At 33.0% G+C, this 14,168-nt stretch overlaps 1 protein-coding gene across 4 annotated transcripts in view; it reads right to left on the bottom strand.

Annotated features, from left to right (window-relative positions):
- Nucleotides 1–230: 230 nt before the first annotated feature.
- The window catches only part of LOC138671370 (beta-arrestin-1), a 319,598-nt gene continuing 305,660 nt past the window's right edge, over nucleotides 231–14,168 (bottom strand). For 3 of the 4 annotated variants that reach the window (XM_069759480.1, XM_069759482.1, XM_069759483.1), the window contains one exon: nucleotides 1,197–2,539. In XM_069759480.1, the coding sequence (XP_069615581.1) occupies nucleotides 2,428–2,539 (112 nt within the window). In that variant the 3' untranslated portion in view covers nucleotides 1,197–2,427. Of the gene's footprint in view, nucleotides 2,540–14,168 lie in introns of all 4 variants that reach the window. The other variant, XM_069759481.1, reaches the window with a different exon arrangement.

Below are 14,168 nucleotides of genomic sequence, written 5' to 3' on the forward strand. Positions count from 1 at the left end.
CACTTTTACTAAATATACATCTTATCTATATGATGAAAAAAACGTATCTGATTAGTCGTTATACAAAGATAAAATATTTACATAGGAAATTAAATTATCAAGCTGTAATTAGCGCCGCAAACGAAGCGAAAAATTATTCACAAGTTCAGCTGATTATGATCGATGGTCCAAACTGTATGAAAAAAATGTGATGGGGAGATGGAACAGATGGAGTCTATCCAAAAATATTTGGCCAATTTTCATTTTATTTGGAAAATTTAGGAATGGCAACCCTTCTTTTTATAACTAAGGAGATAACCAAATGATAAAAAATTTATTTTATTTTTTATTTGACTGAAAATACAATTTTCCACCTAACATTTTTTTGTGACCTACATGGACATTAATTTTTATTTACCCACAATTCCAGTCTCCTTTACATTAAAATATCAATATTTGACCACTAAAAAAAAACAAAATACCAATCAAAAAGTAAAAAAAAAACAACTGTTCTTAACCGCTTCTCTAAAGGCGATTTATTATTTAAAAAAAAAAAAACAATAATTGTAAATTAATTTGTAATAATACTAACAGGGTATTTCCATCTCTATATGTATCTATCCCCAATATGTAGTAGGTGTAATAATAATATTACCAAATGCCTCCAATTAGAAATGTAGGATAGTTCTCCTGATTAGCTCATCTGCAAGGCATTGCAGTAACTTAGGTATCCATGGTTGCGACCAGTAACATTTAGCTGTCACTATATGAGTGGTCGTAACCATGGATACTTAAGCTACTGCAATGCCCTGCTCATGAGGTAAGCAACATAGCGAATCAGAAGAACTATACTACATTTCTAATTTCAGGTATTTGCTAATATTATTAATGTCACACTTATTACATATTGGGAGATGAGAATACTCCTTAAATATGTTTCTAAATAAAAAATAAAAAAAAGGAATTAAGAAAACAAAAAACTCCCAATATGATATAAAAAGGAAAAAAATTGGGGGAAATTAAAGCACCGGTAATATATAAATACAAATTAAATATTTAACCCCTACATTTTCACTCAAAATTTCCTATACTTTGTTGTATTCATACCCGGACAAAAAGACGAGACAATTTCATAATAATAAAATAGGAAAAATTTCCATTTTACTACTAAACCCTCTACTCTAAAAATAAACTTTTTATTTTATTTTTTTTTGTTTCATGATCCAATTATGGAATTTACTTGTTCCATAAAGTTTTTTTTTTACTATTTAAAAAATAAAATTAAAAGAAAATCTGATCTTATTTAAATAACCATCACCAGTTATTTAGACGCGTTTGATGATTTTATGATTTTTTTTTTTAATGTAGCTGAAATGAAAAACGGAAAACTTTTTTTGTTTGTTTGTTTTTAATTTAGCCTCGGTCGTGATTTGTAAAAACCCTACTGTACATTTTACTCTCGGTCACAAATCTACATAAAATGAAATGATCTGATATTATAGCTGTAAAAAAAAAATTCCAAATGGAAATTTCTAAAAATTAAAATTGCGATACAATTGTTAACAATCTAAATGATTCAACCTACGAAATTCAGCTTAAAAGGGATTCTTCCCTTAAAAATTGGCCAAAAAGTTTTTGTGATAAATAGCCTCACTATTCCAAAATAGCCATTATTGGTGGCCATCGAGACCAACAATTGCAGATCATAACAACTGATCCAACTGGGCCACACCAGTTCTTACCAATGCTCGAAAATTGATTGAAATCCAAAAAATCGAAATTCTCCATTTCGGTTGATCGCGAGTCTACGGAGAACGATTGGAAAGAATTGGACCACCCGGTCTTCTTACTCAATACTTGACCGAGGTAAGATACAAATCAATACAATTGATAATTTCTATCAAAAAATTTCCCTTCCTATGTTTTTCATTTCTTCGAAAGAAATTTTTGAACCTACTAAAGTGCCGTTAGATCTCCCCAGATTGACCAACACGTCGTCATACAGTCGCCACGTAGAACGCGTCTCTTGGTATAAAATGCGTCAGCTTCTGATTTCCTTCAAAGCCGTGTGATTTTTTTTTTTTTTAGACTAACATTTTTGTTTTCCGTAACAAACACTTGTATGATTCTACCGTAATTATACAAAATGCATAAAAGACTCGGTTAATAGAAAAGTGCTACAAGAACTCCTTTACGTACAGTAATCGGGTGCACGAATCATGATTGTACTCTAAAATTCTCACTTTTTTTTTGTTTCGAAATGTCAGCCAGAAGTGAAAAGAAGTAGCGAGATGCAGATCGACAATTATGGCACAGCAAGAAGATTATAAGGGCTGCCAAAATCTGGGTTACTTTTTTTTTTTTTTTAGGAAGGGGGCTCTTTAGAGTACAAATAAAGACGCCCAATCCACAAGTTTAACACGGCAAAAAGGTACAATGAGTCCCCGTTTATCTATCATTCATCGGAGGGGAGTTTGTTCCTTCGTCATCCTCTTCCTTGTCGTCTTTCATTCCTTTCAGTCTTTGCCGAGCAAAATCTTCAAAGACAATGTCGTCATCACTTGAGCAGAAAAAAAAAAGTCAAAGAGAAAATGTCAGAAGGGTGATCACCGGATTTTTACCAAAATGAGGCGCTAAAGTCAACTGAATCTATTCGAATCAATGACGTTGGCTGTTGTGAATTCTGCTTTTGGGCTCCCTCCGGTGGTTGTTAGTGGTAATGCAGTTGTCCCTGGCCTGCAGTCATGGACAGGTGTATCTGCTGATTGCAATTCTGACTGGGGTATTTAGGTTTGCAGGACTCATTAGTCCTTGCCAGTTGTCAGTTTCTTGAGAAGTGTTGGATCTCTGTCTGGCTTCTCCTGCTTAGCTGCCAATTCAGCAAAGATAAGTGTCTGTTTCTTTTTCTATGGCACACAAGCTGTGTGCTTGTTTTTTTATTGTTCTTTTTTTTTTTAAAGAAAGAAAAAAAAACAATGAAAAAACAAGCACACAGCTTGTGTGCCATAGAAAAAGAAACAGACACTTATCTTTGCTGAATTGGCAGCTAAGCAGGAGAAGCCAGACAGAGATCCAACACTTCCCAAGAAACATTGACAACTGGCAAGGACTAATGAGTCCTGCAAACCTAAATACCCCAGTCAGAATTGCAATCAGCAGATACACCTGTCCTGGATTGCAGGCCAGGGACAACTGCATTACCACCTACAACCACCGGAGGGAGCCCAAAAGCAGAATTCACAACAATTGGCCGACAGTCTTATGACGATGGAAACAGATGAGACGTCAAGGGATAGAAGAATAAGACATGCCCAATTTCAGCATGTCTGATCCTTTGTCCCAGTGGGAGATTCAATGTTTGGAAGGGATGAAAAGATGTATGAAGAATATGGGGGAACCTAAAAGCGTCTAGAGGAAAAAAAAAGGATTGGAGGCTCCAGACGTAGTTGGCCACCCAACGAAGACGTAACAACCAAATACTGACAATATTTGGCCAACTTCTGATCTATGGACTCGTTGGGTTCCCGGCTCATGGACAGTGGTGTAATCCCCAGACATGTCTTTATGACAAAGGAGTAAGATTTATTATAAAAAGGGAAGATCACTTTCAAGATGGTGACTGTAACATTAGACAAGACCGTTACAAACATTTCTGAACGTACACAACAAAAAAAGTAAAAAAAACCACAAATATCTAAATGAACCAAAAACTTCTAATTCCGACCTGTTACAGGTCAAAAAGACCCAACTAGATGCAGTTAAAACCAGAAGTTTACCTGAAGCATACGGCCAAAATGATAACAAAGTGGTTTAAGGGTATGTGCACACGTCCGGATTTTTTGCGTTTTTTTTGCGGAATTTCGCTATAAATCCGCATAAAAAACGCTAACATTATGCATCCTATCATTTAGAATGCATTCCGCATTTTTTGTGCAATCCGCAAAAAGAATGGACATGCTCATTCTTTTTGCGGATTTTTTGCGGATTTAATAGCAAAACTGACATTCAGGAAAAAAAAAAAAAAAAACGCAAAAAAATCCGCAAGAAATCCGCGCAAAAAACGCACAAATTCCGCGAGAAATCCGCGCGGAAAAAAACGCAAATTTCTGGCAGAATTCTCAGGATTTTGTCAGGAAAAAAACCTGACATGTGCACATACCCTTAGGATAACAAAGTCGATGTTTTGGAGTGGCCATAACAAAGACAGGACATCTATCTATCTATCTATCTATCTATCTATCTATCTATCTATCTATCTATCTATCTATCATATATTATCTATTATTATCTATCTATCTATCATCTATCTATGATCTATCATATATTATCTATCTATTATCTATCTATTATCTATCTATCATTTATCATATATTATCTATCTATTATCTATCATCTATCATCTATTATCTATCATCAATCTATTATATTTATATATGTTATCTATTTATCTTTTATCTATCTATTATCTATCTCGGACAAGATAATACTGATTTCATGTCAGATATCGCGAAAAACATGCAGATGTGTATTTTTATATCGTGGATGGAAACTTCTGGTTTCAACTGACATGATACATATAGGGTTTAATATTGATTAAGGTAAGAGAATGTAGATTAGAGGATCAAAATTGCAAAAATTAAATGTTATTTTTTTTATAATATTTATTTAATATTGATAGGCAACGTTTAGATAAATATAAGATAATGAAAAGGAGGGATAAGTGGTGATAAAAAGACAAAACTGTATTTTACAAAACAGTGGAAACATAATGAGAGAAAGAAAAAAATCACTAAATAATGAAACAAACAGAAAAGGATATAAAACACATCAACAGCATTAGACAGAAATGTGATCAGCGCTTCATATCAGTATTTTGAATTAAAATAATATTTATACAGTGAAACTTAAATCAAATATTAAATGTTTTTTTTTCCGTTTACATAGGGGCAGTATTATAGTAATTATATTCTTGTACAAAGGGGGCAGTATTATAGTAGTTATATTCTTGTATATAGGAGCAGTATTATAGTAGTTATATTCTTGTACATAGGAGCAGTATTATAGTAGTTATATTCTTGTACATAGGGGCAGTATTATAGTAGTTATATTCTTGTACATAGGAGCAGTATTATAGTAGTTATATTCTTGTACATAGGGGCAGTATTATAGTAGTTATATTCTTGTACATAGGAGCAGTATTATAGTAGTTATATTCTTGTACATAGGAGCAGTATTATAGTAGTTATATTCCTGTACATAGGGGCAGTATTATAGTAGTTATATTCTTGTACATAGGAGCAGTATTATAGTAGTTATATTCTTGTACATAGGAGCAGTATTATAGTAGTTATATTCTTGTACATAATGGCAGTATTATAGTAGTTATATTCTTGTACATAGGAGCAGTATTATAGTAGTTATATTCTTGTACATAGGGGCAGTATTATAGTAGTTATATTCTTGTACATAGGAGCAGTATTATAGTAGTTATATTCCTGTACATAGGGGCAGTATTATAGTAGTTATATTCTTGTACATAGGAGCAGTATTATAGTAGTTATATTCTTGTACATAGGAGCAGTATTATAGTAGTTATATTCTTGTACATAATGGCAGTATTATAGTAGTTATATTCTTGTACATAGGAGCAGTATTATAGTAGTTATATTCTTGTACATAGGGGCAGTATTATAGTAGTTATATTCTTGTACATAGGGGCAGTATTATAGTAGATATATTCTTGTACATAGGGGCAGTATTATAGTTGTTATATTCTTGTACATAGGGGGTAGTATTATAGTAGTTATATTCTTGTACATAGGGGCAGTATTATAGTAGTTATATTCTTGTACATAGGAGCAGTATTATAGTAGTTATATTCTTGTACATAGGAGCAGTATTATAGTAGTTATATTCTTGTACATAGGAGCAGTATTATAGTAGTTATATTCTTGTACATGGGAGCAGTATTATAGTAGTTATATTCTTGTACATAGGAGCAGTATTATAGTAGTTATATTCTTGTACATAGGAGCAGTATTATAGTAGTTATATTCTTGTACATAGGGGCAGTATTATAGTAGTTATATTCTTGTACATAGGGGCAGTATTATAGTAGATATATTCTTGTACATAGGGGCAGTATTATAGTTGTTATATTCTTGTACATAGGGGGTAGTATTATAGTAGTTATATTCTTGTACATAGGGGCAGTATTATAGTAGTTATATTCTTGTACATAGGAGCAGTATTATAGTAGTTATAATCTTGTACATAGGAGCAGTATTATAGTAGTTATATTCTTGTACATAGGAGCAGTATTATAGTAGTTATATTCTTGTACATGGGAGCAGTATTATAGTAGTTATATTCTTGTACATAGGAGCAGTATTATAGTAGTTATATTCTTGTACATAGGAGCAGTATTATAGTAGTTATATTCTTGTACATGGGAGCAGTATTTTAGTAGTTATATTCTTGTACATAGGGGGCAGTATTATAGTAGTTATATTCTTGTACATAGGAGCAGTATTATAGTAGTTATATTCTTGTACATACGGGCAGTATTACAGTAGTTATATTCTTGTACATGGGAGCAGTATTATAGTAGTTATATTCTTGTACATAGGAGCAGTATTATAGTAGTTATATTCTTGTACATAGGAGCAGTATTATAGTAGTTATATTATTGTACATAGGAGCAGTATTATAGTAGTTATATTCTTGTACATAGGGGCAGTATTACAGTAGTTATATTCTTGTACATGGGAGCAGTATTATAGTAGTTATATTCTTGTACATAGGGAGCAGTATTACAGTAGTTATATTCTTGGACATACGGAGCAGTATTATAGTAGTTATATTCTTGTACATAGGGGCAGTATTACAGTAGTTATATTCTTGTACATAGGGACAGTATTACAGTAGTTATATTCTTGTACATAGGGGCAGTATTATAGTAGTTATATTCTTGTACATAGGGGCAGTATTATAGTAGTTATATTCTTGTACATAGGGAACAGTATTATAGTAGTTATATTCTTGTACATAGGGGCAGTATTACAGTAGTTATATTCTTGTACATAGTGGGCAGTATTATAGTAGTTATATTCTTGTACATGGGAGCAGTATTATAGTAGTTATATTCTTGTACATAGGGAGCAGTATTATAGTAGTTATATTCTTGTACATAGGGAGCAGTATTACAGTAGTTATATTCTTGTACATAGGGGCAGTATTACAGTAGTTATATTCTTGTACATAGGAACAGTATTATAGTAGTTATATTCTTGTACATAGGAGCAGTATTATAGTTGTTATATTCTTGTACATAGGGGGCAGTATTATAGTAGTTATATTCTTGTACATAGGGGGCAGTATTATAGTAGTTATATTCTTGTACATAGGAACAGTATTATAGTAGTTATATTCTTGTACATAGAAGCAGTATTATAGTAGTTATATTCTTGTACATAGGGGCAGTATTATAGTAGTTATCTTCTTGTACATAGGGGCAGTATTATAGTAGTTATATTCTTGTACATAGGAGCAGTATTATATTAGTTATATTCTTGTACATAGGAACAGTATTATAGTAGTTATATTCTTGTACATAGGGGGCAGTATTATAGTTGTTATATTCTTGTACATAGGGGGCAGTATTATAGTAGTTATATTCTTGTACATGGGAGCAGTATTATAGTAGTTATATTCTTGTACATAGGGAGCAGTATTATAGTAGTTATATTCTTGTACATAGGGAGCAGTATTATAGTAGTTATATTCTTGTACATAGGGGCAGTATTACAGTAGTTATATTCTTGTACATAGGGGCAGTATTATAGTAGTTATATTCTTGTACATAAGAGCAGTATTATAGTAGTTATATTCTTGTACATAGGGGGCAGTATTATAGTAGTTATATTCTTGTACATAGGGGGCAGTATTATAGTAGTTATATTCTTGTATATAGGAGGCAGTATTATAGTAGTTATATTCTTGTACATAGGGGCAGTATTATAGTAGTTATATTCTTGTACATAGGGGCATTATTATAGTAGTTATATTTTTGTACATAGGGGCAGTATTATAGTAGTAATATTCTTGTACATAGTGGCAGTATTATAGTAGTTATATTCTTGTACATAGGGGCAGTATTATAGTAGTTATATACTTGTACATAGGGGCAGTATTTATAGTAGTTGTATTCTTGTACATAGTGGCAGTATTATAGTAGTTATATTCTTGTACATACGGGCAGTATTACAGTAGTTATATTCTTGTACATGGGAGCAGTATTATAGTAGTTATATTCTTGTACATAGGAGCAGTATTATAGTAGTTATATTCTTGTACATAGGAGCAGTATTATAGTAGTTATATTATTGTACATAGGAGCAGTATTATAGTAGTTATATTCTTGTACATAGGGGCAGTATTACAGTAGTTATATTCTTGTACATGGGAGCAGTATTATAGTAGTTATATTCTTGTACATAGGGAGCAGTATTACAGTAGTTATATTCTTGGACATACGGAGCAGTATTATAGTAGTTATATTCTTGTACATAGGGGCAGTATTACAGTAGTTATATTCTTGTACATAGGGACAGTATTACAGTAGTTATATTCTTGTACATAGGGGCAGTATTATAGTAGTTATATTCTTGTACATAGGGGCAGTATTATAGTAGTTATATTCTTGTACATAGGGAACAGTATTATAGTAGTTATATTCTTGTACATAGGGGCAGTATTACAGTAGTTATATTCTTGTACATAGTGGGCAGTATTATAGTAGTTATATTCTTGTACATGGGAGCAGTATTATAGTAGTTATATTCTTGTACATAGGGAGCAGTATTATAGTAGTTATATTCTTGTACATAGGGAGCAGTATTACAGTAGTTATATTCTTGTACATAGGGGCAGTATTACAGTAGTTATATTCTTGTACATAGGGGCAGTATTATAGTAGTTATATTCTTGTACATAGGAGCAGTATTATAGTAGTTATATTCTTGTACATAGGAGCAGTATTATATTAGTTATATTCTTGTACATAGGAACAGTATTATAGTAGTTATATTCTTGTACATAGGGGGCAGTATTATAGTTGTTATATTCTTGTACATAGGGGGCAGTATTATAGTAGTTATATTCTTGTACATAGGGGGCAGTATTATAGTAGTTATATTCTTGTACATAGGAACAGTATTATAGTAGTTATATTCTTGTACATAGAAGCAGTATTATAGTAGTTATATTCTTGTACATAGGGGCAGTATTATAGTAGTTATCTTCTTGTACATAGGGGCAGTATTATAGTAGTTATATTCTTGTACATAGGAGCAGTATTATATTAGTTATATTCTTGTACATAGGAACAGTATTATAGTAGTTATATTCTTGTACATAGGGGGCAGTATTATAGTTGTTATATTCTTGTACATAGGGGGCAGTATTATAGTAGTTATATTCTTGTACATGGGAGCAGTATTATAGTAGTTATATTCTTGTACATAGGGAGCAGTATTATAGTAGTTATATTCTTGTACATAGGGAGCAGTATTATAGTAGTTATATTCTTGTACATAGGGGCAGTATTACAGTAGTTATATTCTTGTACATAGGGGCAGTATTATAGTAGTTATATTCTTGTACATAAGAGCAGTATTATAGTAGTTATATTCTAGTACATAGGGGGCAGTATTATAGTAGTTATATTCTTGTACATAGGGGGCAGTATTATAGTAGTTATATTCTTGTATATAGGAGGCAGTATTATAGTAGTTATATTCTTGTACATAGGGGCAGTATTATAGTAGTTATATTCTTGTACATAGGGGCAGTATTATAGTAGTTATATTTTTGTACATAGGGGCAGTATTATAGTAGTTATATTCTTGTACATAGTGGCAGTATTATAGTAGTTATATTCTTGTACATAGGGGCAGTATTATAGTAGTTATATACTTGTACATAGGGGCAGTATTATAGTAGTTGTATTCTTGTACATAGTGGCAGTATTATAGTAGTAATATTCCTGTACATAGGGGCAGTATTATAGTAGTTATATTCTTGTACATGGGAGCAGTATTATAGTAGTTATATTCTTGTACATAGGAGCAGTATTATAGTAGTTATATTCTTGTACATAGGGGGCAGTATTATAGTAGTTATATTCTTGTACATAGAGCAGTATTATAGTAGTTATATTCTTGTACATAGGGGCAGTATTATAGTAGTTATATTCTTGTACATGGGAGCAGTATTATAGTAGTTATATTCTTGTACATAGGAGCAGTATTATAGTAGTTATATTCTTGTACATAGGAGCAGTATTATAGTAGTTATATTCTTGTACATAGGAGCAGTATTATAGTAGTTATATTCTTGTACATAGGGGCAGTATTACAGTAGTTATATTCTTGTACATGGGAGCAGTATTATAGTAGTTATATTCTTGTACATGGGAGCAGTATTATAGTAGTTATATTCTTGTACATAGGGGCAGTATTATAGTAGTTACAGTGGGGCAAAAAAGTATTTAGTCAGTCAGCAATAGTGCAAGTTCCACCACTTGAAAAGATGAGAGGCGTCTGTAATTTACATCATAGGTAGACCTCAACTATGGGAGACAAACTGAGAAAAAAAAATCCAGAAAATCACATTGTCTGTTTTTTTATCATTTTTTTTGCATATTATGGTGGAAAATAAGTATTTGGTCAGAAACAAACAATCAAGATTTCTGGCTCTCACAGACCTGTAACTTCTTCTTTAAGAGTCTCCTCTTTCCTCCACTCATTACCTGTAGTAATGGCACCTGTTTAAACTTGTTATCAGTATAAAAAGACACCTGTGCACACCCTCAAACAGTCTGACTCCAAACTCCACTATGGTGAAGACCAAAGAGCGGTGAAAGGACACCAGAAACAAAATTGTAGCCCTGCACCAGGCTGGGAAGACTGAATCTGCAATAGCCAACCAGCTTGGAGTGAAGAAATCAACAGAGGGAGCAATAATTAGAAAATGGAAGACATACAAGACCACTGATAATCTCCCTCGATCTGGGGCTCCACGCAAAATCCCACCCCGTGGGGTCAGAATGATCACAAGAATGGTGAGCAAAAATCCCAGAACCACGCGGGGGGACCTAGTGAATGAACTGCAGAGAGCTGGGACCAATGTAACAAGGCCTACCATAAGTAACACACTACGCCACCATGGACTCAGATCCTGCAGTGCCAGACGTGTCCCACTGCTTAAGCCAGTACATGTCCGGGCCCGTCTGAAGTTTGCTAGAGAGCATTTGGATGATCCAGAGGAGTTTTGGGAGAATGTCCTATGGTCTGATGAAACCAAACTGGAACTGTTTGGTAGAAACACAACTTGTCGTGTTTGGAGGAAAAAGAATACTGAGTTGCATCCATCAAACACCATACATACTGTAAAGCATGGTGGTGGAAACATCATGCTTTGGGGCTGTTTCTCTGCAAAGGGGCCAGGACGACTGATCCAGGTACATGAAAGAATGAATGGGGCCATGTATCGTGAGATTTTGAGTGCAAACCTCCTTCCATCAGCAAGGGCATTGAAGACGAAACGTGGATGGGTCTAATGATCCAAAGCACACCGCCAGGGCAACGAAGGAGTGGCTTCGTAAGAAGCATATCAAGGTCCTGGAGTGGCCTAGCCAGTCTCCAGATCTCAACCCTATAGAAAACCTTTGGAGGGAGTTGAAAGTCCGTGTTGCCAAGCGAAAAGCCAAAACATCACTGCTCTAGAGGAGATCTGCATGGAGGAATGGGCCAACATACCAACAACAGTGTGTGGCAACCTTGTGAAGACTTACAGAAAACGTTTGACCTCTGTCATTGCCAACAAAGGATATATTACAAAGTATTGAGATGAAATTTTGTTTCTGACCAAATACTTATTTTCCACCATAATATGCAAATAAAATGATAAAAAAACAGACAACGTGATTTTCTGGATTTTTTTTTCTCAGTTTGTCTCCCATAGTTGAGGTCTACCTATGATGTAAATTACAGACGCCTCTCATCTTTTCAAGTGGTGGAACTTGCACTATTGCTGACTGACTAAATACTTTTTTGCCCCACTGTATATTCTTGTACATAGGAGCAGTATTATAGTAGTTATATTCTTGTACATAGGAGCAGTATTACAGTAGTTATATTCTTGTACATAGGGGCAGTATTATAGTAGTTATATTCTTGTACATAGGGGCAGTATTATAGTAGTTATATTATTGTACATAGTGGCAGTATTATAGTAGTTATATTCTTGTACATAGGGGCAGTATTATAGTAGTTATATTCTTGTACATAGGGACAGTATTATAGTAGTTATATTCTTGTACATAGGGGCAGTATTATAGTAGTTATGTTCTTGTACATAGTGGCAGTATTATAGTAGTTATATTCTTGTACATATGGGCAGTATTATAGTAGTTATATTCTTGTACATAGGGGCAGTATTATAGTAGTTATCTTCTTGTACATAGGGGCAGTATTATAGTAGTTATATTCTTGTACATAGGGGGCAGTATTATAGTAGTTATATACTTGTACATAGGGGCAGTATTTTAGTAGTTATATTCTTGTACATAGTGGCAGTATTATAGTAGTAATGTTCCTGTACATAGGGGCAGTATTATAGTACTTATATTCCTGTACATAGGAGCAGTATTATAGTAGTTATATTCTTGTACATAGGGGCAGTATTATAGTAGTTATATTCTTGTACATAGGAGCAGTATTATAGTAGTTATATTCTTGTACATAGGAGCAGTATTATAGTAGTAATATTCCTGTACATAGGGGCAGCATTATAGTAGTTATATTCTTGTACATAGGGACAGTATTATAGTAGTTATATTCTTGTACATAGGAGCAGTATTATAGTAGTTATATTCTTGTACATAGGAGCAGTATTATAGTAGTTATATTCTTGTACATAGGAGCAGCATTATAGTAGTTATATTCTTGTACATAGGAGCAGTATTATAGTAGTTATATTCTTGTACATAGGAGCAGTATTATAGTAGTTATATTCTTGTACATAGGAGCAGTATTATAGTAGTTATATTCTTGTACATAGGAGCAGTATTATAGTAGTTATATTCTTGTACATAGGGGCAGTATTACAGTAGTTATATTCTTGTACATAGGAGCAGTATTATAGTAGTAATATTCCTGTACATAGGGGCAGTATTATAGTAGTTATATTCTAGTATATAGGGGCAGTATTACAGTAGTTATATTCTTGTACATTGGGGCAGTATTATAGTAGTTATATTCTTGTACATAGGGGCAGTATTATAGTAGTTATATTGTTGTATATAGGAGCAGTATTATAGTAGTTATATTCTTGTACATAGGAGCAGTATTATAGTAGTAATATTCCTGTACATAGGGGCAGTATTATAGTAGTTATATTCCTGTACATAGGGGCAGTATTATAGTAGTTATATTCCTGTACATAGGGGCAGTATTATAGTAGTTATATTCTTGTACATAGGAGCAGTATTATAGTAGTTATATTCTTGTACATAGGGGCAGTATTACAGTAGTTATATTCTTGTACATAGGAGCAGTATTATAGTAGTAATATTCCTGTACATAGGGGCAGTATTATAGTAGTTATATTGTACATAGGAGCAGTATTATAGTAGTTATATTCTTGTATATAGGGGCAGTATTATAGTAGTTATATTCTTGTACATAGGGGCAGTATTATAGTAGTTATATTCTTGTACATAGGAGCAGTATTATAGTAGTTATATTCTTGTACATAGGGGCAGTATTATAGTAGTTATATTCTTGTACATAGGGGCAGTATTATAGTAGTTATATTCCTGTACATAGGGGCAGTATTATAGTAGTTATATTCTTGTACATAGGGGCAGTATTATAGTAGTTATATTGTACATAGGAGCAGTATTATAGTAGTTATATTCTTGTATATAGGGGCAGTATTATAGTAGTTATATTCTTGTATATAGGGGCAGTATTATAGTAGTTATATTCTTGTACATAGGGGCAGTATTACAGTAGTTATATTCTTGTACATAGGAGCAGTATTATAGTAGTAATATTCCTGTACATAGGGGCAGTATTATAGTAGTTATATTCTAGTATATAGGGGCAGTATTATAGTAGTTATAT

This window comes from Ranitomeya imitator, chromosome 3, assembly GCF_032444005.1.
Source record: "Ranitomeya imitator isolate aRanImi1 chromosome 3, aRanImi1.pri, whole genome shotgun sequence".
NCBI lineage: Eukaryota > Metazoa > Chordata > Amphibia > Anura > Dendrobatidae > Ranitomeya > Ranitomeya imitator.